The sequence below is a fragment of the Rutidosis leptorrhynchoides genome, chromosome 2, assembly GCF_046630445.1.
Source record: "Rutidosis leptorrhynchoides isolate AG116_Rl617_1_P2 chromosome 2, CSIRO_AGI_Rlap_v1, whole genome shotgun sequence".
Taxonomy (NCBI): Eukaryota; Viridiplantae; Streptophyta; class Magnoliopsida; order Asterales; family Asteraceae; genus Rutidosis; species Rutidosis leptorrhynchoides.
The window spans coordinates 37,569,002-37,596,852 of NC_092334.1; the positions used below are offsets into that span (position 1 = coordinate 37,569,002).

Genomic DNA, 27,851 nt, shown 5'->3' on the forward strand with positions numbered 1-27,851 from the left:
TATGAAAGACTTAGGACCAGCAAAACAGATTCTTGGCATTCGGATTTTTAGAGATAGAGGTGCTAAGACGTTACATATATCACAAGAGCAATACATTGAAAAGGTGTTTAGTAGATTCAACATGGAGAATGCTAAAGTGGTTAGTTCTCCTCTTACTAACAACTTTAAGCTAACAGATAGAGATTGCCCTTCTTCAAAGGAGGATGTTGAGGAGATGGATAAAGTTCCATATGCTTCGGCGGTTGGTAGCTTGATGTATGCTATGGTGTGTACTAGGCCTGATATAGCTCATGCGGTAGGTGTTGTTAGTCGGTTTATGTCAAATCCGGGTAAGAAGCATTGGGAAGCAGTTAAATGGATTATGAGATACTTACGAGGTACTTCAAAGTTGGGTATCACATTTGGAAATGGAGAGCCGATGCTTGTTGGTTATACAGACTCAGATATGGCAGGAAACAAAGATAACATGAAATCCACTTCTGGGTATTTGATGACTTTCGCAGGGGGAGCAGTTTCATGGCAATCAAGGTTACAAAAGTGTGTTGCATTGTCTACAACCGAGGCTGAGTATATGGCAGCAACAGAAGCGTGCAAAGAACTATTGTGGATGAAAAGGTTTCTACAAGACCTTGGGTTTAAGCAATCACGATATGTGGTTCTTTGTGATAATGAGAGTGCGATTCATTTGGCTAGAAATTCTATGTATCATAAGCGGACAAAACATATAGATGTGCGGTATCATTGGATTAGAGAACGTCTTGAAGATGGTTCGTTTGAACTTGATAAAATTCACACCGTTGATAATAGTTCCGATATGTTTATAAAGGCTTTAGCAAGTGAGAAGCTTAAGGTATGTTGCTCGATCGCCAGGATGGCGATTCCTTCCTCATAATTGGAAAGGGGGAGATTTGTTGGGTTTTTTATTTAAGTTTCCAAATATGAGGAAAGCTTAGCCCAAGCCCAACAAAATAGGCCCAAGATGCTTGTTGACTTGGTCAAGTGTCTTAGGCATTATTTGAATCAATTGTGCAGCTGTATCCAAGTGTGAGAGATTATAGAGAGTTGAGAGACCAAGAAAAAGAGTCAAAAAACTCCATTTCCGTCTACAGTGACAGCAGGACAGAAAAGAGACGATCCCTTGAGATCTAACCGTTGGATCTTCATCAAATTTGGGCTGTGTCTTCCTGACATCAGTGCCAAGGTTTTCAACCGTTGAATTCGTCTAAAGAGGTCTGTAGCTCAAGTTACAGCAGGTCGAACAGTAGCAGAATTTTGGGTGATGTTATTACTCTTTTGTCTTTAATTTCTTCATATACTTGTTGATTATTGTTGTTCAAGAGTATGATGATGTTGTATACCTCTAGTTGATCTAGAGAAGGATTATTGTATTGCTCTCCTTGTTGATGATAGTGGAATTTAAGTGGCATACGAGTCTCGTGGTTTTTACTCTCGATTTTGAGGGGTTTTTCACGTAAAAAGTCTCGCGTGTATTGTGTGTGCTTGATTATTCGTTATTAGTTGATTTGCTACTGATTTGGGGACTGATTTGGGTTGGATTTGGTATAGCTTATTTGTTAGCATCCTCATGGTTTCATACGGGTCGGGAAAGTGTTGGTCAAACGGGTTTGTTTCCGCTTTATAGATTATCCGTTGTTATTATTTTCCCATCAGTGCTATCCTTAAACGACTATTCCATGATGATAAAGAGTGTTATGAAAACTTGCCTAATGCACTCGCACGAGCAGAAGCAGCGAGTATAATTATTTGAGACAAACTTGCGAGAAATAATATTAGAACTCTGTATAAGGTAACTGATAGACAAGTGTGGCAAAACCCTGCCTACATCTATCCCAATAGTATCATTTATTTTTATAATGAAATTGAAAACGATTCCGGAACAAAATAGTACGTTATGAGTTAACTCCACACTATGTGAAAACTGCATAAGAAAACAAATATACACCTGCACCCACACTATTCAATCTTTGACATTACATTTTGCACATTCATGTGCACAAACCAAAACCCCTCAATTATTAATTTGGCAAGACTATTGAAGAGTCTTATATATTTGTCCATGCATTAAATATGAGCCACTTACTTGGACTACCGTCCAATCATACCTTCATTGTGATCAACAACTTGAAAATTACACCAATACATACATAGAAATCGATATAATACAAGTGGAATGTAGCGTATATTATGATATACTACACACATACATAAAAATATATACAGACGTTAATGAAATTTATTTAGAAGATCTTATTCGTTCCTAATATCTTTAACGTGGACTTTGTACCCTGAGCATCGTTTCTTTGATTGCGGTGGTGCTACTTGAACTACCAAAAGTATCACTATTAGTTATTAGAGGAACGTGATAAAGATCCATATCTTTACTTTCAATCATTAAGCTGCTCTTATTGTTATAAGAATCTTCATTAACCCAAAGATTCTTACCCAATTTCCTTATTATTTCAAGCTCCATGGTCACTTCTTTCATGCTTGGTCTGTTCACACCTACTAAGTTAAGGCATCTGCATGCCAAGTCACATGCTGCCACAATCTGCTCCTCAGGTGCCTCTTTTGCGACTTCACGATCAACAATCTCAAACAATCGATTTTCCCTTTTCGCCTTCACAAAATATGTTGCTAGATTTCTTTCCTTTAGAGATCTTTCAACTCCAAGGGGCTTTTCCCCCGTTAAGAGTTCCGTAAGAACCACACCAAAGCTATACACATCACTCTTATCTGTTAGTTGGCCTGTATGGAAATATTCAGGATCCAAGTAACCAAACGTCCCTTGAACCATCGTAGTAACTTGATCATGACCTAAAGGGACTAACCTTGAAGCACCAAAATCTGCAATTTTTGCGGTGTAATTGTCATCCAACAAAATATTAGCAGACTTCACATCTCTATGTATGATCGACATTCGAGCATCTGTGTGAAGATAAGCAAGTGCACCAGCCGATTCATGTGCTATCCTTAAACGACTATTCCATGATAATCTCTCGATATCGCTTTTTTTATCATGAATATGATGATGGAGAGTGTCATTAGAAACAAATTCATAAGCTAGCAATGGAACATCAGTCTCCAAACAACATCCCAAAAGTTGCACAACATTTTGGTGATTAATTTGTGTAAGAATTACCATTTCATTTATAAATTGCTCCCTTTGTCCTTCGTCTAATCTTTGAGACTTTTTTATGGCTACTATGCGCTTATCCGGTAGTGTTCCTTTGTACACAATGCCGTTACCTCCTTTTCCAAGAATATTTTCTTTTGCATAATCATCCGTTGCTTCGTCAAGTTCTTCAACTCGGAAAATCTTCATGGAACCAACCCCAAGACCCCTATTGGCTTTTAGTTTATCTTCCAATAACATACCGCCATTTTGCTCAAAGAATTTTTGTCTTTGCAGAAGTAGCTGCCTCCTCTTGGCTGTATAGTAAATGACAGATGATCCAAGTAGAACTACAAAGAATCCAAATCCGATACCTAAATGTTTTTATGGACAAGTTATCATTGAATACCTAGTGTGGGATTGGGTATTGTTGTTGTTGTTGTTGTTGTTGTTATCATTGAATACCTAAAATCAATATTACTAGAAGCAATATATAAATATATATATATATATATATATATATATATATATATATATATATATATATAGGTTTTTGAGCCCGTGCGTTACACGGGTGTGTAAAAAATCGTGCAAAAAATGTAATTTGCAGTTCATATTGGTAGCTAAATAGCGATACTAAAAAAATTGAAAAAGTATAAGAATTATTTAAGAGTCCGTGGCGTTGACAAATTTTAAACATTCTTTTGAGTTTAAGAGTCCGTGGTCTTGACAAATTTTAAAAATTCCTTTTCAGTTTAAGAGCTCGTGGTGTTCACGAATTTTAAAAGTTATTTTGAGTTTAAGGGCACGTGGTGTTAAAAAATTTTAAAAGTGGTTTTGAGTGGTGTTATTAACTTAATGTCTACAATTTGTTTTCTCACCATTAATATCTTTTTAATATATAAATTATATACTACGTAATATTTAGAGTCCATTGAAAATTTATCATGGAACATAACATTAGTAAAGTATAAGTTATATTATTTTAGAATTATTATATATAATTATTTTTTGAATAAAAGTATAACACGCGAGTTTAATTATAGAAAAATTATTAGTCATTTCAGTAAAATAATGGTACTCGAGAGAGCCATCATATATAATTAATATCATAATAGTTATATTTGCGTGTTTATAAATATTTTAAGGACTTAAACTGTAAATTCAAATCACTTCCATATTTATTGCTAAAAAGAAATGCTCAATTAGTAGTGCATCGAAGCTCCATTTTGAATACAACTTATTACATTTTGTTCGTAAAATTAATTCGAGTTGAACGACGATGGCAGTAGAACCTAACTCGCGGTGAACATAAAGATAAATCCATTAAAAAAATTACCAATACCATCACTGGTATATATGTAAATTATCATTGTTGAAAATATGAAACTTTTGATATTAATTGTTTTGCTCGATTACTAATTTCCATATTACATCAACACTTTCCATCATACATTTATGGATTTGTCATACGGAGTACTTTCCATCATATATATTTAAGATTAATATTATATACATATATATATATATATATATATATATATATATATATATATATATATATATATATATATATATATATATATATCGAAATAGGGATGATTTTCTCTACTTTTGAAAGTATTTTTACTCTGAGTGGAGAAATGACTTGTCTTTATTCTCGGATAAGTGAATGATTGTCTACATCTCACCTCCTCCATACACCAATTATGTGGTATTGGATTTTGTTGTTGTTGTTATATATATATATATATACATATATATATATATATATATATATATATATATATATATATATATATATATATATATAAGCATCTATAAATAACTTTCAATCACAATCAATAAAAAAAAATTTGTTTATATATATGAATGTATGTATGTGTAACGACCCTGGAATTTCCAACATTTATTTATTAATAATTATTATTATTAATACGTGTGATTAAACGAATGTATGTTATTACATTTACATGTTGCCATGATTGCCCGTACTTGACTTTTAAGTGCCCGAAACGTCTTTGTGACACCCGGAACTTTCACGAATAATATTTTTAGATATTATTTACATTCATGATTAAATTTATTAATCATTTTAATTAACTAAGGCTATTAGTTAGTTACTTGGGCTTTAATTGGTTTAACTTGTGATTTATTTGAACTTGGGCTTTGTTAGTGTAATGGACTCATGTTATTGGACTTCCAAGCCCACCCTACACTACTAGTGGACTTAGTTAGCCCATGTCTTCAAGTGTAAGTATCATTTAGTGAGGTAACTAGTTAGTTTCAACACTTGGAATCTAGTTAACATACACTTCCCATGCATGCATCCTCATTATCCAACTTTTAAGCTTTTACACATGAAGAGCCATTAAACATTAGCCTTCCCTCTTTTTTTCTGCAGAATGCCGAAGGCCTATGGCCATGTGGGGATTCAAAAATTTTTTTTTACACTACTTGTTCACTAGTACTCACTTGCATCTCTCATTTCCAACTCACACTCTTACTTGCAACATTTCTTTTCTCTCTTTTCTCTAGTTCTTGTAAGTAATCTTGAAGACTTTTTCTCTTCTTCTTTTCTTCTTAAAACCAAATACATACATGCAAATCATCATCATCATTTGTTATTCTTTGTTGTTAATGTTACTTGTCTTGTTAATTGTTGTTATTTACTTACATGTTTCAAGAATCTAACTTTCTAGTTTGATTCATCTTTTATCTTGTTTTAACAAGAACAATCAAGAACTAAACTCTCTAGTTTACGTTCTACATATAATGTTTCAAAGATTATAAGTTCATTGTTGTTGAAATCATACTTGTAAGTCATGGAAGTAAACTTAAAGTTTACTTTACTTAAAGATCAACTTTGGTTGAATCTTTAAAGTATGAGCAACCTTTGAACTAATTACTTGTTTAATTAACTTGTTTCTTTATTTTATACACTTTAATTTCATGTAGTTAGTTTATATGGTCAAGTACTACAAGTTAGTCTTGATCTCATATCTCTTGAACAAATTAAGTTAACCTTGGAAGTTCAAGAACACACAAACAAGTTTTCTTTAAATATAACTTTGGATCTTGACTTTTGAGTCTTGGATCTTCAAGATCAAACTAAGAACTATGTTCTACTACTTATGATCTTGATTAGTTAGTTAACTTTCAAGTTTATAGTTCATGTATGTGTTAGATCTAAGACCTTGATGCAACTTTGGTTCATCAAACTTCATACAACTCTTAAGTGAGTTGTGCTTCATGTCTTAGACTTGCACATAGGTTATGATGGTCAAGACTTGGTTAAGATGATGTAGATACATCAATGAGTTGTACACTTGAAGCTATATGCATCAAGGATGAGAACCATGATGAACATCAAGCACCAAGACCACCGAAACCCTTTTAAACTCACTGTTCTGTCCAAAACCTACTGACCTGATGATTCTGGAACAGACCAGTAGACCTGGGCTGTTCTAACCTTGATTTTTAGATAGAACTTTTCGAGTAGATAACTTTTCATATAGGACTCGTCTTAATCCGAGTTACGGTTTAGGATTTATGGCCCTCCGATCGTTACTATGTCCTTTAACGTTGTGCAGAAATTTCTGACCTACTCGCACTTAGACCGTCTCCACGGTCAAACCAAGACGAGTTTGCTTCTGTAAATTTTACCACACTTAAGGGACTCATAGACGGAGCCGTGGCCACTGGTCTCACCTTAATTCAGTAAGGGTAGAGGCCGTGGTGACTGACAGAAGTCAGACTTTGTTTTAAACTACTTTCATAAACGAAACCTACCTTACGCCTTTTGTTTAATGATGAATGATGATGACCCTTAAGACCTAAATTACATACTTTTAAACCTATTAAGACGATTTACTAACTTAGTACTATTTGACTTAGGTTGAGGACTTCGGACCATTTACTTGCACACCTTTCCCGACTACTACTTTACCGCTACATATCATTGTGAGTTATAGCATTCCCTTTTTACTTTAACTTATTTTGGGAACTGAGAATACATGCAGATTTTATGTTTTACATACTAGGCACGAGTACTTAAACTTATATATGTGTGGGTTATACAACGGCATAAACATTCCCTTTAGCTCGGTAACGTTTAATCATTGGTTTTTGAACCGTGAACGCGAATCTTAGATATGGATCCATAGGGTTTGACATCCCCACTCGGGCTAGTCGCGCTAGCATTTAATGAGTGTTTAATACTTCGTAGACATACGCACTTGCCAAGTGTACTTTCAGGGGGTATAAACGTTAAGTTAGTTACCAAGTGCCCACGGTTAACATATACTTTATCATACTGTTTTGAAACGCTCTTTGTAGCACTGAAATCTCGTGGCCTACCTTACATACTGTTATACTTAAACTATAGCTCACCAACCTTTGTGTTGACGTTTTTAAGCATGTTTTTCTCAGGTGCTTGAGGTTAGCTTCCGCTGTGTACTAGTCGTGCCGTAGACACCCGCTGTTTAGAGTTGTCCACGCATGAACTACTTTACTTTGCATTCAAACATTAGTACTTTTGAATTATGACTTGTAACGACCATTTGGGGTCACGTACACTTATTTATTGCTTCTACTTAGTGAAGCATGCTTTTGAAATGTAAAACAGTTGGTGTCGGTTATGACATCACCTTTTTATCGTGAATGCAACTTCTTTAATTACAGCATATAGTACTTAACCTTGTAATGATCCTGTTGTTGATGATTCGTACACGATGGTTTTGTACGGGGCATCACATTTGATATCAGAGCATTGGTTGTAGGGAATTAGGTTGCATTAGTGAGTCTAAGACCGACCCGAGTAGGATTCACTAATAGGACTAATCTACAACTTGCTAGTTTACTTGTTTCCGCTGAACTTACTGCATGCTGCTGCTTACTGTTACTGCTATATGCCGTATGCTACTACATGATTTCACTACTGCATGCTATTACTTGCTTTCGATTGCATGCTAGTTTCGTACGATTACTGATATTGCCATGCTACTTATTGTTATACATGATTTAAACTGTTGGCCTATTATTTGCTTGCTTTATGACATACTGACATGGAAAATTTATTTTTCCTTGTTCAGATGTCGGATGTTCCACCTGCTGGCATTTCGGGCAGTACAGACTCAGACCCCGTCGCCCTACCTACTGCTACACCTGCTGCTGCTGCTACTGCCGATACACCGGCCCCGACACCCACTAGTGATCCCGGCGCTTCCACTTCCGGAGCTGGTACTAGTGCACCTGCCCCAGTGTCTGCTCCCGGACCCTCGAGGTCACAGCCCCGCATTGGTGGTATTGAGATCCCGCGGAGTTCGGGGAAGGGCCGTTTCGTAACCACATGCGCATGCCTTGCCGACGCACTCCCGACGGACGTTTAGTCGTGATTCCTCCAGGCAGACACAGACAGATGTTGGCCGCCTTCGGACGCTTCGGATTACCAGCTCAGCCACCAGTGTCACCACCACACGATTCGGATGACTCATCATCCGCCGATTCTTCATCATCAGACGACTCCAGCGATGATGAGGATCCTGCGGATAGACCTATTCAGGCACCCTCCACCCCGCCGAAGAAGCGGTACCGTTCCGACGGCACCGTCATTCCAGGGGTGAATGGAGGTCGTGCTTTTACTGACGCTTTTGGCCATCGTCGTAGGGTTACTGCTCGTAAACGAGTTGTGCCATACCCTGCCGACCCACAGATACGTAAGGTTCCCCGTTACGTATTGACTATTCCTGGAACCGTACCACCTAGATTTAGATACGGACCGCTTACATCTAGGGACGTACCGTCTACATCCGGAGCCGGACCATCTACATCAGCACCACCGGCACCACCCGCACCACCCGCCCTACCTGCACCGCCTGCCCCACCAGCTCCCTCTAACGAGGAACTGATGAGGGAGATTGAGACTCTCCGAGCTCGAGTCACTGAGCTCGAGGAGCAGTTGGCTCGAGGAGCAGTTGGCTCGAGGAGCAGTTCACCCGCCTTCACCGTAGGACTTTGTATTTAGATTTCATGATGTAATCTAGCTATAGTTTCATGTATTTCATATGTATTGTACGAACTTATTTAGATGTATGAAACTTATTATTATTAATGAATGGAACTTTGCGTTATTTAATTCTTGCACGATGTTCTATTTACATTGCTGTACGATGATTCTGTGGTATTTGTACCTAGATGCATTATTTAATGACATGTGATGTTTTGATTCCATGTTGGTTACTATGTACTATATTACTACATATCGAATGCTGGATTTTGACTTGGGTCAAAATTTTTGTTTAGAATATCGTGGCTAACAGAAGATCCACACCTACCGCCGCCCAGATTGAGGACATGATCAACGAACGGGTCGCTGCAGCCCTAGCAGAAAGAAATCTCGAAGCTCCACCGCCACCACCACCGGTTATTCCACCCGTTCGAAATGGGTGTACATACAAGGAATTCCAGAGCTGCAAACCGCATATCTTCAGCGGCACCGAGGGACCAGTTGGTCTCACCAGATAGTTCGAGAAACTTGAATCAGTATTCCAAGTTAGCAACTGTTCGGAGGATAATAAGACCAAGTTTGCATCTTGCACGCTATCTGACGGCGCGCTAACGTGGTGGAACACGTTAGCTCAAGCGAAACGTATCGATGAGGCGTATGCTACGCCATGGGAGGAATTCAAGGCGGCTATGATTGATGAGTATTGTCCGAGAACCGAAATTCAGAAGATGGAAATTGAATTCATGCAGTTGAAGGCCGTAGGGAACGACCTTAACAGTTACAACCGTAGGTTTTTGGAGTTGGCTCTTATGTGTCCGACCATGGTCACCCCCGAATTTAAGCGCTTGGAGAAATACTTCTCGGGACTTCCTAAGTCCATCAAGGGTAATGTTACCTCATCCAAACCACCGAATGTTCCCGAAGCAATGCGCATGGCGCATACTCTCCTGAATCAAATCATCCTTGACGAGCCGGAGAAGGCTAAGTTTGAAGCCGGTAGTAGTGAAAAGAGGAAATGGGACAACAACCATAACAACCACAACAACAACAACAACAACAGGGGGAGAAACTACGATCAAACCCCCGCCAAGAGGCACAACAATGGTGGAAACCCTAATCCCAACAACAACACCAACACCAACCCGAACTACAAAGGAACCTTACCACAATGCAAACGGTGCTACAAACACCACACTGGTTATTGCAATGTTGTCTGTGAGAAGTGCCAACGGGCTGGGCACATCGGGAAGGACTGCAAGGTCACTACTTTGAATGGGAAGCCGAACACCAATGGACCTAAGAAGTGCTACGAATGTGGACAGACGGGCCATTTCAGAAACGCGTGCCCAAACAAGCGAAAAGACGGAGGACCACCCCGAGGTAGAGCCTTCAATGTTAATGCAAGGGATGCACGCGATAACCCCGACTTGGTGACAGGTATATTCACAATCAACAATCTTTTAGCTTCTGTCTTGTTTGATACTGGTGCGGATAGAAGTTATGTATGTAGACATTTTTGCGATAAGATTAATTGGTCATTAGTCCCGTTAAAAGAGAGTATGCTTGTCGAGGTCGCCAATGGAAAACTTGAAAAAGTTGACCACATTAGTCGAGGAGCTATTATCAACATAGCTGGTGCAGATTTCGAAATTGATTTGATACCTATCAAACTGGGAAGTTTTGACGTGATCGTCGGTATGGATTGGTTGAGCAAGATAAAGGCCGATATTATCTGTGGAGATAAAGCACTTCGCATACCACAAGGAGATGGCGAACCACTGGTTATCTATGGAGAGAGATGTACCTCGAAGTTGAACCTCATTAGTTGCGTGAAAGCGCAAAAGATTATGAAGAAGGGACGTTTTGCTGTCCTAGCACATGTGAAAGCGGTAGAAACTAAGGTGAAGAGCGTGAACGACGTTCGAATTGTGAACGAATTCTCCGATGTCTTCCCAGAGGAATTGCCTGGATTACCACCGCCGAGAGCCGTAGAATTTCAGATTGATTTAGTGCCAGGAGCTGCACCTGTAGCTCGCGCACCTTATAGACTCGCACCTTCCGAGATGCAAGAATTACAGAGTCAACTACAAGAGCTGTTAGATCGAGGGTTTATCCAACCAAGTTTCTCGCCTTGGGGCGCACCTGTTCTGTTTGTGAAGAAGAAGGATGGATCCTTCCGTATGTGTATCGACTACCGTGAACTCAACAAATTGACTATCAAGAATCGGTATCCTCTTCCACGAATTGACGATCTTTTTGATCAACTACAAGGATCGAGTGTCTACTCAAAGATCGATTTGCGATCCGGCTATCACCAGTTGAGGGTGAAGGAAAGTGACGTGATGAAGACTGCATTTAGGACCCGTTATGGTCATTATGAGTTTCTCGTGATGCCATTCGGTTTGACAAATGCACCTGCCGTGTTCATGGACCTCATGAATCGTGTCTTCAAGCCTTACTTGGATAAGTTTGTTATCGTCTTCATAGATGATATCCTCATCTACTCTAAGAGCGAAGAAGAACATGAGCAACACCTCCGATTAGTGCTTGAACTCTTAAGACAAGAGCAACTTTACGCCAAATTCTCCAAGTGTGAATTTTGGTTGAAGGAAGTACAGTTTCTGGGTCATGTTGTGAGCGACCAGGGTATCAAAGTTGATCCCGCCAAGATTGAAGCCATCAGCAAGTGGGAGACCCCCACTACTCCGACGCATATTCGCCAATTCCTAGGTCTCGCCGGTTATTATCGAAGGTTTATCGAAGGATTTTCTCTGATTGCGCGTCCTTTGACCGCACTGACTCACAAGGGCAAGAAGTTCATTTGGGAACCCGCACACGAATTAGCATTCCAAACTTTGAAGAAGAAGTTAACCTCCGCACCTATTCTATCGCTTCCCGAAGGCAGTGACGATTTCGTTGTTTATTGTGATGCATCGAAGAGTGGTTTTGGTTGTGTACTGATGCAACGATCAAAGGTTATTGCCTATGCCTCCCGCCAATTGAAGATTCACGAGCGGAACTACACTACGCATGATCTTGAACTTGGAGCCGTTGTCTTTGCACTCAAACTGTGGAGACATTATTTGTATGGAACTAAGAGCACTATTTTCACCGATCACAAGAGTCTCCAGCACATCTTTGATCAGAAGCAACTGAATATGAGACAGCGTCGATGGATCGAGACGCTCAACGACTACGATTGTGAACTCCGTTATCACCCTGGCAAGGCCAATGTTGTAGCTGACGCTTTAAGCCGAAAGGAGAGGACGACACCTCTTCGTGTTAGGGCTCTGAACATCACCATTCATTCGAACCTCAACAACCAGATCAGAGTAGCGCAAGTTGAGGCTCTCAAGGAGGAGAACATATCTCACGAACATTTGAACATACTTGTCTCTCGATTCGAGGTTAGGGAGTCTGGACTCCGATGTTATGCCGGAAGAATTTGGGTACCTTATTATGGAGATCTACGAAAACTGATACTTGATGAAGCACACAAATCGAGATATTCGATTCATCCTGGAGCGGGCAAAATGTACCACGACCTTAAAGAACAGTATTGGTGGCCGAATCTTAAGAAGGACGTTGCAACTTATGTTGGGAAGTGTTTGACTTGTTCGAAAGTTAAGGCCGAACATCAGAGGCCTTCTGGGTTACTTCAACAGCCGGAAATCCCACAATGGAAGTGGGAAAGGATCACAATGGATTTCATTACTAAGCTGCCGAAGACGGTGGGCGGATACGATACTATTTGGGTTATTGTTGACCGCCTTACCAAATCTGCACACTTCCTGGCGATGAAGGAAACTGATACAATGGAAAGACTTGCTCAGCTGTACATCAAGGAGGTTGTATCACGACACGGTGTACCTTTATCGATCATCTCAGATCGCGATCCCCGTTTTGCCTCTAGATTTTGGCGTTCCTTACAAGAAGCCATGGGAACTCGTCTCGACATGAGCACTGCTTATCATCCTCAGACTGGCGGACAAAGTGAACGAACGATTCAGACCTTGGAGGACATGCTGCGTGCATGTGTCATTGATTTTGGAAAGGCCTGGGAAAGACATTTGCCACTCGCCGAATTCTCGTACAACAACAGTTATCACTCTAGCATTAATGCTGCACCTTTTGAAGCATTGTATGGCTGTAAGTGCCGATCTCCTATTTGTTGGGCCGAAGTAGGCGAAAAGCAAATCACCGGACCCGAGGTAGTCCACGAAACGACGGAGAAGATTGCTCAAATTCAAGCTAGACTTAAGACTGCCCGTGACCGCCAAAAGAGTTATGCCGATCTTAAACGTAAGGACTTTGAATTTAATGTTGGTGATCGTGTAATGTTGAAGGTTGCACCTTGGAAAGGTGTGATCCGTTTTGGAAAACGTGGAAAGTTGAACCTACGATACATTGGTCCTTTCAAGATCTTGGAACGTGTTGGACCAGTTGCATACCGTTTGGATCTACCAACACAATTGAGCTCAGTTCATCCTACCTTCCATGTATCGAACTTGAAGAAGTGTCATGCTGCACCCGAACTTATCATACCATTGGAAGAACTTACTATTGACGACAAACTCCACTTTGTGGAAGAACCTGTTGAAATTATGAATCGTGAGATCAAAACTTTGAAACGCAACAAGATTCCGATCGTCCGAGTACGATGGAATGCCAAACGAGGACCTGAGTTTACTTGGAAACGAGAGGATCAAATGATGCGAAAGTATCCTCACCTTTTCCCGACTCCTCCATCTACCTCAGCTTAAATTTCGGGACGAAATTTTCTTTAACAGGTGGGTAATGTAACGACCCTGGAATTTCCAACATTTATTTATTAATAATTATTATTATTAATACGTGTGATTAAACGAATGTATGTTATTACATTTACATGTTGCCATGATTGCCCGTACTTGACTTTTAAGTGCCCGAAACGTCTTTGTGACACCCGGAACTTTCATGAATAATATTTTTAGATATTATTTACATTCATGATTAAATTTATTAATCATTTTAATTAACTAAGGCTATTAGTTAGTTACTTGGGCTTTAATTAGTTTAACTTGTGATTTATTTGAACTTGGGCTTTGTTAGTGTAATGGACTCATGTTATTGGACTTCCAAGCCCACCCTACACTACTAGTGGACTTAGTTAGCCCATGTCTTCAAGTGTAAGTATCATTTAGTGAGGTAACTAGTTAGTTTCAACACTTGGAATCTAGTTAACATACACTTCCCATGCATGCATCCTCATTATCCAACTTTTAAGCTTTTACACATGAAGAGCCATTAAACATTAGCCTTCCCCCTTTTTTTTCTGCAGAATGCCGAAGGCCTATGGCCATGTGGGGATTCAAAATTTTTTTTTTTACACTACTTGTTCACTAGTACTCACTTGCATCTCTCATTTCCAACTCACACTCTTACTTGCAACATTTCTTTTCTCTCTTTTCTCTAGTTCTTGTAAGTAATCTTGAAGACTTTTTCTCTTCTTCTTTTCTTCTTAAAACCAAATACATACATGCAAATCATCATCATCATTTGTTGTTCTTTGTTGTTAATGTTACTTGTCTTGTTAATTGTTGTTATTTACTTACATGTTTCAAGAATCTAACTTTCTAGTTTGATTCATCTTTTATCTTGTTTTAACAAGAACAATCAAGAACTAAACTCTCTAGTTTAGGTTCTACATATAATGTTTCAAAGATTATAAGTTCATTGTTGTTGAAATCATACTTGTAAGTCATGGAAGTAAACTTAAAGTTTACTTTACTTAAAGATCAACTTTGGTTGAATCTTTAAAGTATGAGCAACCCTTGAACTAATTACTTGTTTAATTAACTTGTTTCTTTATTTTATACACTTTAATTTCATGTAGTTAGTTTATATGGTCAAGTACTACAAGTTAGTCTTGATCTCATATCTCTTGAACAAATTAAGTTAACCTTGGAAGTTCAAGAACACACAAACAAGTTTTCTTTAAATATAACTTTGGATCTAGACTTTTGAGTCTTGGATCTTCAAGATCAAACTAAGAACTATGTTCTACTACTTATGATCTTGATTAGTTAGTTAACTTTCAAGTTTATAGTTCATGTATGTGTTAGATCTAAGACCTTGATGCAACTTTGGTTCATCAAACTTCATACAACTCTTAAGTGAGTTGTGCTTCATGTCTTAGACTTGCACATGGGTTATGATGGTCAAGACTTGGTTAAGATGATGTAGATACATCAATGAGTTGTACACTTGAAGCTATATGCATCAAGGATGAGAACCATGATGAACATCAAGCACCAAGACCACCGGAACCCTTTTAAACTCACTGTTCTGTCCAAAACCTATTGACCTGATGATTCTGGAACAGACCAGTAGACCTGGGATGTTCTAACCTTGATTTTTAGATAGAAATTTTTGAGTAGATAACTTTTCATATAGGACTTGTCTTAATCCGAGTTACGGTTTAGGATTTATGGCCCTCCGATCGTTACTATGTCCTTTAACGTTGTGCAGAAATTTCTGACCTACTCGCACTTAGACCGTCGCCACGGTCAAACCAAGACGAGTTTGCTTCTGTAAATTTTACCACACTTAAGGGACTCATAGACGGAGCCGTGGCCACTGGTCTCACCTTAATTCAGTAAGGGTAGAGGCCGTGGTGACTGACTGAAGTCAGACTTTGTTTTAAACTACTTTCATAAACGAAACCTACCTTACGCCTTTTGTTTAATGATGAATGATGATGACCCTTAAGACCTAAATTACATACTTTTAAACCTATTAAGACGATTTACTGACTTAGTACTATTTGACTTAGGTTGAGGACTTCGGACCATTTACTTGCACACCTTTCCCTACTACTACTTTACCGCTACATATCATTGTGAGTTATAGCATTCCCTTTTTACTTTAACTTATTTTGAGAACTGAGAATACATGCAGATTTTATGTTTTACATACTAGGCACGAGTACTTAAACTTATATATGTGTGGGTTATACAACGGCATAAACATTCCCTTTAGCTCGGTAACGTTTAATCATTGGTTTTTGAACCGTGAACGCGAATCTTAGATATGGATCCATAGGGTTTGACATCCCCACTCGGGCTAGCCGCGCTAGCATTTAACGAGTGTTTAATACTTCGTAGACATACGCACTTGCCAAGTGTACTTTCAGGGGGTATAAACGTTAAGTTAGTTACCAAGTGCCCACGGTTAACATATACTTTATCATACTGTTTTGAAACGCTCTTTGTAGCACTGAAATCTCGTGGCCTACCTTACATACTGTTATACTTAAACTATAGCTCACCAACCTTTGTGTTGACGTTTTTAAGCATGTTTTTCTCAGGTGCTTGAGGTTAGCTTTCGCTGTGTACTAGTCGTGCCGTAGACACCCGCTGCTTAGAGTTGTCCACGCATGAACTACTTTACTTTGCATTCAAACATTAGTACTTTTGAATTATGACTTGTAACGACCATTTGGGGTCACGTACACTTATTTATTGCTTCTACTTAGTGAAGCATGCTTTTGAAATGTAAAACATTTGGTGTCGGTTATGACATCACCTTTTTATCGTGAATGCAACTTCTTTAATTACAGCATATAGTACTTAACCTTGTAATGATCCTGTTGTTGATGATTCGTACACGATGGTTTTGTACGGGGCATCACAGTATGTATGTATATAATAACTTTCAACCACAATCAATAAAAAATTTTTGATTTATATATATGTATGTATGTATGTATGTATGTATGTATGTATGTATGTGTGTGTATATATATATATATATATATATATATATATATATATATATATATATATACTAGGTTTTTGAGCCCGTGCGTTGTCACAAGTGTGTAAAAAACCGTGCAAAAATGTAATTTGCAATTCATATTGGTATTTAAATAGCGATACTAAAAAAATATGAAAAGTATAAGAATTATTTAAGAGCCCATGGTGTTGACAAATCTTAAAAATTATTTTGAGTTTAAGAGCCCGTGGTGTTGACAAATTGTAAAAATTCTTTTGAGTTTAAGAGCCCGTGGTGTTGACAAATTTTTAAAGTGGTTTTAGGTGGTGTTCGTAAGTTAATGCCTACAATTTTTTTCTCACCATTAATATCTTTTTAATATATAAATTATATACTACATAATATTTAAAGTACATTGAAAATTTGTCATGGAACGTAAAATTAGTAAAATATAAGTTAGGGTTAAAGCCACAAATTGACTATATATTTTCTCAAATGTCCAGATGTCGCCCATATACCCATTTGCGTCCCACTGTCGTCTACAAACTTTCAAAAAATGTACCGATTTCGCCCACTATAATCTTTTCACCTGTAACGAAAAAAATTGATGACGTGGCTTCTAAGTAGTCATGACACGTCGGCGATACATTGGAAGAGAAACTGAAAGTATATGGGCGACATCGGAACACAACTGAAAGTATATGGGCGACATCGTGATATATAAAATGGAAAAAAATTAAATAATTAACTTTACCGGTTCAGCAGGTAACCGGTAACGAAATATTGACATTGGTACATTTTTTGAAAGTTTGTAGATGACAGTGAGACGCAAATGGATATATGGGCGACATTGTGACATTTGAGAAGAAAGTATGTAACAATTTGTGACTTTAACCCTATAAGTTATATTATTTTATAATTATTATATTTAATTATTTTTTGAATAAAAGTGTAACCCCCGAATTTAATAATAGAATAGTTGTTAGCCATTTCAGCAAAATAAAAGTACTCGAGGAAATGGTGATGTATAATTAATATTATACAGTGAAATAGCTCCATTTATGGCTTACAAAGCTCGCCGACAGCTTCACCGCCATCGAAGCACGAAAAGTTCTCCAGAACTCTGTTTTAGAAGACGAGGGAAAGGGAAAGTATGATTTTATCTATTTCAGTTGGTTTAAAGAAGTTTAAGAAAGTAGTAATCGGGTGTGTGAGGGTGTAGGTATTATTTTGGGACGTTGGTGATCGGACGGTAGGAAAATGATAATGGCTGTGTGGGGATGCAAAAAATGTTATACACAAGTTTTAAAGGGATACATAAAGTTTATATTTTAAATTTTGCTTTAAAAAAGTATAGATCGATGATTATAAAGGATTTTAAGTGTTGTTGTTAAAATCTTATGTATTATATTCCCATTTTCCAGGACTGGATTACGTACCTAATGAAAGTCGGAATATTGGGAATGATTCACGCCGGCAACCATCCTTATTCGCGTCATGACCAGAGTAACCGTCTTTACATTTGCAGTTGTAGCCCCCAATAGTATTAACACAAGTTCCATTGCAAGGATACTCGTCCAAACGTTCACATTCATTGATATCTACAATAATATATGGATCGACCATTAGATATATAGTCTTGGCAAATATAAGAAATTATAGTAGTAGTATATAATTTTCAAATATCAAAGATCTTATTGACTTGAGCTTACCCTCACAGTGATTAATTAGTGATTATTAATGTTAGTGAATAAATGTAAGTCCCTAGTTCATTGACATGTAAATTTTTTTTTTTTTTTTTTTTTTGAAAGGCAAGCTCATTTACATGTAATTAGACGTTTGCATTGTAATAGATACTAAGTGATACTATTAATGTTTGATTGTTCCGTGTAAGGCTTATCTATTAAGTTGACAATTGAACATGTATTGTTAAAGTCAAGTTACACAGGTTCTGTGCATCCGCGGATGCATCGACTGTTGAATATAAATGTGTGGTTTCGGGTTCTTTTTTAAGGTTACGAACCCTAACTCAACCCTAGCCGATCCTAAGTGTTTCCAGTCGATTTGCAATCATAATAATCGTTCCTAAACGTTTTCTAAGTGTTTAAGCGATCTAGTTTAAGTGTTTTTGACATAAAACACAATATCGAGGATTCCTTACTCGATATTGTTCATTAGAGAGATCGATTAATTCTGTTTAATCCAATCTTACAAGTAATTTAATTTGTTCAATTGTACAAGTTAAATCTTAGCGATAAGGTGTTGGTCATATAAAGCTAGGAAACTTACCCTGGCATCCTAGATACGGGTTGCCCTCGTAACCTTCAACGCATTGACAAAGATAGCCACCACCTAATTGCATATCAGTGCAGTTACTGTTTTCTTGGCATACATTAGCACCGGAACAAGTTTGGTCGGGTGAAATTACCCAATCTATTGCAACAAGGAGACTAGACTCTAGCCTTCCCGAGAACTCAGAATAATTAGATGCATTAGCGATACCGTCAAAATGAAAACTACTTTCTTCAGCAAGAAACGCATAGCCACATGGGTTGAAGGGCCAAACATCTTTATGAGACCGGTAGGTTTGAAGTGTAACAGAGTAAAATTTTAGACCTTTGGTTATAGATGTCTGACAGCACCCATCTCCTGAGCACTTGCCGTCATGTACTTCATGTGCTTCGCTACATAATCCAATACAACCGCTAGAATAGCTCTGTTCGTTTTGCCCTTTGATCAATGCAACATCATCACACCCAATGACAGTGAACTTGTTCTTTTCCGAAAAAGTGAATTGATCTACTATTGTAAAGTTCCATATAAGGCTGTCTTCAATAAAACCTTGTTGGTTGTAGCATATGTATGACAAGTGGGTGAAGATGCGCAAGTTTGAATTTGAAATATTAATGTCGTGTATTCTGATGTTGCTTGATTGGAAGAACAACTGCGGCCCTGGTTCAATTGTCGTGTTGCAAGTCACGTAGAATGAATCGTCTAGGGAACAACCGGTACCTTTTCCGATACCGAAAGGGTATGGAACTGTTATATTCCCACATTCGCTTGGACATCCTCTCTTTGATATGTTGTTATTCATACTCATTGTGCAAGGAAATGTAAACAAAAAGAGAATAATGGTATAAAGAAGCATCTTAATCTTAATTTCACCTTTCTTTTCTTGTTTTTGTGATAGATTTGGTTAGAAATATACTCCGTATGTTAGACTTTATAGAGATGCTCAAGGAAGCTCAAGTCCTTAAAAGATTCCAATTTCCAAGATGGTGGTCCATGGTTACATACTAAATTACAGTTACACCACTCCCTGGGAGCATTATCCGTAGTTATCCGTCACCACCCGTTCATTATTCGCATAATGCCATAAGCACCAATTCATTATAGACATTAGTTATAGGCTTTCACCATTGATTTAACTAGTGCCTCTTAATTCATTATAGGCATTAGTGGGGTATACTAGTACTTTTTTGTAACAAAAAAGATAAAGGGTGCGCGCTTCGCAGCTGAAAATTGTCAACGATTACTTTGCCGGCGATTCATTACAAACATAATCTACATATTAAAGTGTTTAACGGTTACACACATATCAACATTTTGAGTTGTAATTAAAAACATTAAAACATGTCATTCCGTTTTTTTTTCTTTCCAAACACTACTATTTGGGATTTCTACTATGCTACAGTGGACTTCGATTTTGGGTTATGAACAGTTGTCGAAAATGGGTCTCAACCAATGGGAGGGCTTCATTTAGTTGTGTCAATATAGAGTGGGAAATACCCCATTCAAGATATGTACAAGCATTAATGCATATTATACAACCTTTTTATATGAGCATTGTACAAGCATTAATCCATATTGTACAAGCATTCATATATATTTAACCGTATTTGTGTTTATTAATAAAAGTGTTGTTTTAAAAAAAATGTGATTATATGTACAATTAATGACGTAGCAATTAAGATGAAGATGTTTTAGCCATTATAGGCAGTGTGTAGTTATAGGATTTTATGAGTTAGTTATAGGATTTGGGTGTTGATGTGGCGCTGATGTGGAAGGTTAAGAGGATGAATAGTTTAGTTACGATAGGGAGTGGCAACCTCACATCACAAGGTTTATTTCTCTATTTGATTTGATAGGTTTATCTCGTTAGATAAGTGTTGTGGCTGTAATTCTTGTAGAAACAAGCTATAAGAAAAAAATCGTACGTAAGCGGAATTTTTTAACCATTATGATTCGACCAAGTAATAACATCGTCTACTAATTAATTAAACTAGGGAAAATTACAAAATCATAATTTTCTAATAAATGAAATATCTTTTTTCCTTTTTTAATAAAGTACTTTAATTTCAATTTAATATTTAATTTAAAAGGGTTTTTGATTTGAAAATTGTTGCAATTGAGATAATATGTATGTGATATATTTACTTGATGTAATTGCTGATTTATTAACTCCGTGAAATTTTATAAATTGGAAAATGATCTCGCTTTTTTCTCACATGTGACGTCAATCCTTCTGCCTTACCGCCGCTCTAGTCTTAACTGTCTAACGGAAATCAAATTTGAGATGAACAAATTAAGTACTCATTATGGGCGTTAAGGTACCAATTAAAAATAACTTTATTACCTTAGGTTACCTAGGGTAAATAAATTAACGACAACTTTTTCTTGTTTTAACTTGTTTTCGTGTGTATCGCCTTCAATCTTCAATTACCACCAAAACTAACATAATCATCTCGAAGTTAAACAAGATGACTATGTTAGTTTTGGTGGTAATTGAAAATTGAAGACGATACACGCTAAAACAAGTAAAAAACAACTAAACAAGTTAAAAACAAGAAAAAGTTGAGTCCTTAATTTGCATATAATAACCATTTCGTTTCATTATGAGCGATCATCGAATGCAAATCAAAGTGTCATTGACGTCACGGGTGAGAAAAAAGAAACAAAAATATTTAAGGATAAATTTGGAAAAAGAGATTTTCAAAAGACAAAACACAACCTTATAATGAAACGAAATGATTATTATATGCAAAGATAATATCAAAAGCATTGAAGCATATGTGTGTGGTGGTGCCAAGCTTATATATACCCGTCTTAATTGTAACATGCCACAAAATTTCATGGATTAAGATGTGTGAGCTCCACATAGAAATGTCTTCACCTGTCTTAGCACCTTATAATGAAACGAAATGATTATTATATGCAAAGATAATATCAAAAGCATTGAAGCATTTGTGTGTGGTGGTGCCAAGCTTATATGTACCCGTCTTAATTGTAACATGCCACAAAATTTCATGGATTAAGATGTGTGAGCTCCACATAGAAATGTCTTCACCTGTCTTAGCGGGAAGTGTCTTCGTCAAGACGAAACCAAGATTCCAAGGAGGTGCAGGGGCCATCTGTTGTCGGCAACATTGACGAAAGAAATTAAAGATGGTGTCAGCAACGAGTCGTTCACCCCGGTTATATAACCCAGTAACTACGCATGTCTTGACCAGTTCAAAATAAATTTTGAACGAAAGTTCATATGTAAAAATATGATATGTACACGTAACTTTTACAAAAACTTAATACAAGAGGGTCGTGTTAGAGATGGCATTAAAAATCCAAATCTGATGGGAAAATTCGAAACCAGACAATTTTGAGCCGGCTTATGGTTCGGATCTAGGGCCAGGTATGAAGATGATTTTATCTTTTTTGTAGGATCGGATCTGGGAACGGGTTTAGATAAAAACCAACATGCTTGACCCTATGGGGATTTCAATTGAAATTTTTTCTGACAAGTATTTATCCTCAACCCATTTGTTGAACCTATACGGTCAACAATTTTTTTACAAACAGGTATTTCCGGAACGTGGCACCCAAAAAGTGATTAGTTTGCCAAGCTGAAGTACAGGTCTGAACCATGTAAAGGTGTTGAGTGTGACACATCAGGGACCCCACCATCCCCAATTTTGGCACTTCTAGGACCCTCTGTTCCTTTTATGACACACGTGCAAGTGCTTGGGGAATCTGGGACATGGCAAGAAGATAGGGGGTTCTGACTTGTGCACTGTAAAGAATAGTAGATAAATAATTATTGTAGAGACAGAGGGTCCCGGATGTGCCAAAGTTGGAATCCCCTATCTTCATGCCACATCCTAGATTCCCCAACCACTTGCAGGTGCGTTAGAAAAGGGACAGGCGGTCCCGAAAGTGCCAAAATCGAGATGGTGGGGTCCAGATATGTCACACTCGGCACCCTTACATGGTTCAGACCTGTACTCCAGCTTGGCAACAAAAATACTCTTTGGGTGCCACATAGGGGTTCCTGGAAGTGGGACTTCCGGAAATACATGTCCCAAAAAAAAAAATTGTTGACCATACTAGTTCAACAAATGGGTTGAGGATAAATACTTGTTAGGAAAAATTTCCGATTTCAATTTCAATAATAACAATAATTGAATTTAATAATAATAACTAGTGAATTGCCCTCGCTACGCGTCGGGTTGGTTAGTTGTCGATATGGAATATTACATTACATATGAATATACCAAGCTAGATACTTACATTACGTGGATGTAGTTATTTTTCTGGGATTCATACAAAATATTAGTTGATATACTAAGTCAATTCAAAAGTTTGGACCATACCATCAATCTATCATCATAAGCTGCAGCAACTGCAACCATACCATTATCATGGGCTGCTTCTCCATAACTATTGTGGAAACTACTTCCAACAACTAAAATACAAAACATACATAGGTATGAGTAAATTCAGAACAAAGAAAGAGACAAAATAGATATGCCTTAAAAAAGAAAGTATTGTTAACTCACCATTTGAAGTTGCATTTTTTATACCAAATTACCAAATACACATCTGCGAATATGATGAAGGGTTGCTGGTATTATGATACAACATTGACTGCCTATTAGCTATATGTCTAGAAGTAACGGAGGTGCCTACCAAACCTGAAAGTTCATATCTATCAGGAACATCAACTTTTTTTGTCTCTTTTTAGGCCCCATATTAAAGAATCACATATATATAAAACATAACATAGATAATCACAAATAGATAAAAGCTAAACCATACCTGGATTACATTACAACCTGGGATCCAATTAATGTAGTCTCGTCAAAATACTTTTAATGGATATCATTTACTGGATTACATTACAACCTGGACGCAATTTATTCCAGTAAATTACGTAATCGCAGATAAATAAATTCTATTAGTAACCTACCTCAACAATTTTAAAGCATAGTTAAACAACAAAATAACATACCTTTTGCGTCTGCACGGATTCCAAACGACAATAATGGATCCATAATCGACCCAGCAAATAGCAATGACAATAGTGCAAACTGACGGTCGAATCCTGAACCTATCCAACAAAAAAAAAACAACAATAATTAAATAAATTACCAACATACTACCTCCGTCCCACTACAAGTGTCCACTTACTTTTTGCACACAGTTTTAGGAAATCTCACTAACTCCATTCTCAACCAATCAGAAATCTTCTCTCTCCAGAATAACCTCTTCTCATTGGTTGAAACACAAAGTGGACACTTGAAATGGGACATCCCAAAATGAAAATGTGGACACTTGTGGTGGGACGGAGGGAGTATTACAAAGTTTTACCATTCAAAACAAAATGAATAGCAACTTAACGAACATAATTGTATAAAGCAACACATTTGGCATGGTATAATTCATTTTTCATACCAAGAATGATGATGATAATAATAATAATAATAATAATAAACAGTAGCATACAACATAGTCATATATTCAAAGTTAAGCCTGCAACTAACGAAACTAACATACCTCGTCATGATCAACGCTCTCCTTTTTAAGACGGGTCGTACCACCTTCCCTACCAACTGTTAAAGTCATTCCTCATATACTTTTTACTGAAATACAAAATATTATGGATTATGGATTATTTTGTAACTGGCAAGATATATGATGTGTTGAAACTGAATTTACATTCACCCCCATTCACCTGCTGATACAGCTTTTTAATTTTATATTATTAGCATTTGGAGGTGACATGGCATCATCACTCTCGTCATATGCTTTGCTTCCTTTTACTACTATAAATCAAGCATAATTTAAAACAAATGGGTCATTGATATCTCTGTGAAATATGTATTTTTCAGAATGTTTTTAAGCAACAAATCACGTAGGTCTATTAGTGGTGAAGGTCATTGTTTTTTAGGGGTTATAATGAACCATCATTTACGATTTGAAATTAATTAAATTCAATTCACTCTTTCTTTGGGTGTTACAGCAAACAAGTGTGTCCCCAACTTGGGAATTTGTCTTTGATCAAGGAAGGAGACAACAGATATAAAACCCCATCAACAACATCACCACAATTCAATCTTCCCCGTTCCACACAACCCGTTTAGATTTCGCCATTAAAGCTTCACCAAGTTGTTTAAATTCGGAAGATGATTTAAATTAGACTTTAATTGAGCAGGTACTTTACAAATTGGTAAATAGTACTTTTGAGAATTACTACTACCGTCGATTTAGAGTTTCGGGAGCATCGATTACAGATCTGGGTTTTATAGCATCGATTCGAGGTTGTGTTCTTAATTGAATTCCTGACCGACTACAGATCTATGTGAAGTTTCAAGTTCCATCAATCTCGTATTTCTTTCTTTTCTAATCGATTGCTGTCCGATTTATGCCTCTAATTCTTGTCTCTGTATGTTTTTTCTTTTTCTTTTTCTCAAAATTAGGGTTTTCTTTTGATTTTCTTAAGTTCTCAAACCAAAATTAAGGTTTTTCTTCTACAGCGTTAAATTTCTTCTTTTTGTTTTGATTCTGGTGAAATTTTAGGGCTTTTCTTTTGATTTTGTTGAGTTTTTTGAAACTGGGTTGTCTATTCTTCTGTTATTTTCAAATTATCTAAATCCGGATTAAAAAAAAAAACCACCAGCTTCAACACCCTACGACCATCCATTCATAATCTTCTCCGGCCTATCTTCTGGCGGACGATGATGTAATCTCAATGTCGAAGCCAAACGGATTTTCGTTTTCAAAGTCGGTTGATATTCGTGTAACTTCGTTCCTGATCTTCAATTTTCCGGATACATGGTCTCGTGATGATTGCCGAAGAGTTTTCGAGAATTACGGGACTCTCAAAGACGTGTACTTTACACGTAAGAGATTGTCGAGTGGCCAACGATTCGGATATGTCCGTTTTAAAGGCATTTCAGATATTGATTCTTTTGCAAGAGTGTTAAACACCATTCAAGTCAATGGAAGATGGATTCGTGCTTACAAATCTTTGGAGAGGAATATAGCTAAACATTCATCGAGTAAGAATCGAGATTTCAAACTGAATATTGAAGGGTTCGAAGACTTCCCACCGGCTCCCTCGAATCATCAGGGATCATCGAAACCATCAAGATGGGAAGGGAAGAGCTTTGCAAAATCACTTGCACAGTTTAACCATAACCCCAAGGTGTCGCAGATTCCTAATTCTAATCTCATCGAGATAAAAGTCGGGGGTAAATGGATAGTTTTCGATCTACCTGATTCGGTAAGCAATCATAACCTCGTTTTTAGCTTCAACAATGACCGACTATCTTGGACTCTGGTTGAAGTGAACAAGCTTAAAGTTGATATCGCTGATGGAGGTTTTCAATCGGAAACGACCATAGATAAATTCGTGGGTAATAATGAACTGTCAGGTGAGGGTAAGGAGTCGTCAAGAGAGAATATGGAATCATTAAATATGGATGAGAGTAATCGATCATTTGTTGAAGAAAACAAAGGAAATCCTGTTGATGAACAAAGTAATTGTGTACCTGCAGAGGGTTTTGATGAGGTGGAAGAAGGGGAGATCAGGCCACCTGAAATCAATGATTATAGGGCTCCGTCCGACGATCCTCCGGCACCGGTATCCACATCAGAAGCAGACGTCGTTCAGTTGTCGGATGAAGTTCAAAAGCCGAGGGACCAGGTTACGTCTTCCAAGGTGGCATGTGTTAGTTCCGAGGATGATAACTGCACGCGTGATTCTAGTCCCTTGCAAGTCCCAATGAAAATTCAAAATCATGTCGGGCCAGATCAAACATTTGGGCCAGATTGTTCATTTGCTTCTGAAATGGACAAATTTTCTTTAAATGGGCCAGGCCTGGGCGAATGTGACGAGAATGCTCCTAGCTCATACGAAAAAGATTGTGTCGTGGCCTCTAATTAATCTCATACCGCGGTTGCTCGTTTTCGTGCTAAAGAAAAACAAGTCCATCCTCTGATTAAAAGTCACTTCATTAAGCATGTTTGGGGACGGAGAAATATGAAACGTAGCCGACGTAGGGATAATTTTCGATGGCACGAGAGATATTTTATCGAGAATGTGATAAAAGACTCGGAAGAGGACGATGTTTGTTGCTCATGTTGCTCCTCCTGCGCGTCATCGGATTCGGAAACATAGTTTTATTTAGATAGTCGCGATGCGTTGATTTTAGTGTCCTTGTGCTAGTGTGTTTTCCATTAGTTCGAGTCTCTAGTTTTGTTCGTGCGTATAATTGTGTGGATACGTGTGGTTGTGTCATATCTAGCTACTTGCTAGTTTGTTTCATGTACTTTTTATAATTTTAATAAAACTTACTTGCCTTTCAAAAAAAAAAAAAAAAAAATGAACCATCATTTTTTTCCCCTTAAACCCCAATGTGTTTTTGTATGAAATTATTCAGCAGAGATTTATGACTCTTTGGGTGTACTTATTAATGTCGATCCCGTGTTTTTAACACATTTCTCTTGTAAAGATTTGTTACGGGTGAAAAGAAATTTCAAGTTGATGATTTTTTATAATATTCTTGATGAATTTTGTATACATATATCCGTTCCCCTTCCTCTTTTTGACAGCTTCAAACCACAAATATTTGTTTCTATTCTATTCCTAAAAATCATTACTTTCTCAATTTACCCCAAATA

The 27,851-nt window shown here is 37.4% G+C and overlaps 1 protein-coding gene across 2 annotated transcripts; it reads right to left on the reverse strand.

The window, feature by feature from the left end:
• Nucleotides 1-2,172: 2,172 nt before the first annotated feature.
• On the reverse strand, nt 2,173-20,099 carry LOC139894306 (wall-associated receptor kinase 2-like). 2 transcript variants are annotated; one of them, XM_071877526.1, is made up of 3 exons: nt 19,185-20,099; nt 18,335-18,496; nt 2,173-3,483 (listed from the first exon to the last, which is right to left on the reverse strand). In XM_071877526.1, the coding sequence occupies exons 1-3, from the start codon at nt 20,041-20,043 to the stop codon at nt 2,288-2,290; spliced, it is 2,217 nt and encodes a 738-aa protein (XP_071733627.1). In that variant the 5' UTR covers nt 20,044-20,099; the 3' UTR covers nt 2,173-2,287. The 2 variants fall into 2 exon arrangements, with proteins under 2 accessions (XP_071733627.1, XP_071733626.1); XM_071877525.1 differs by having other exon boundaries at nt 2,173-3,507.
• Nucleotides 20,100-27,851: the final 7,752 nt, after the last annotated feature.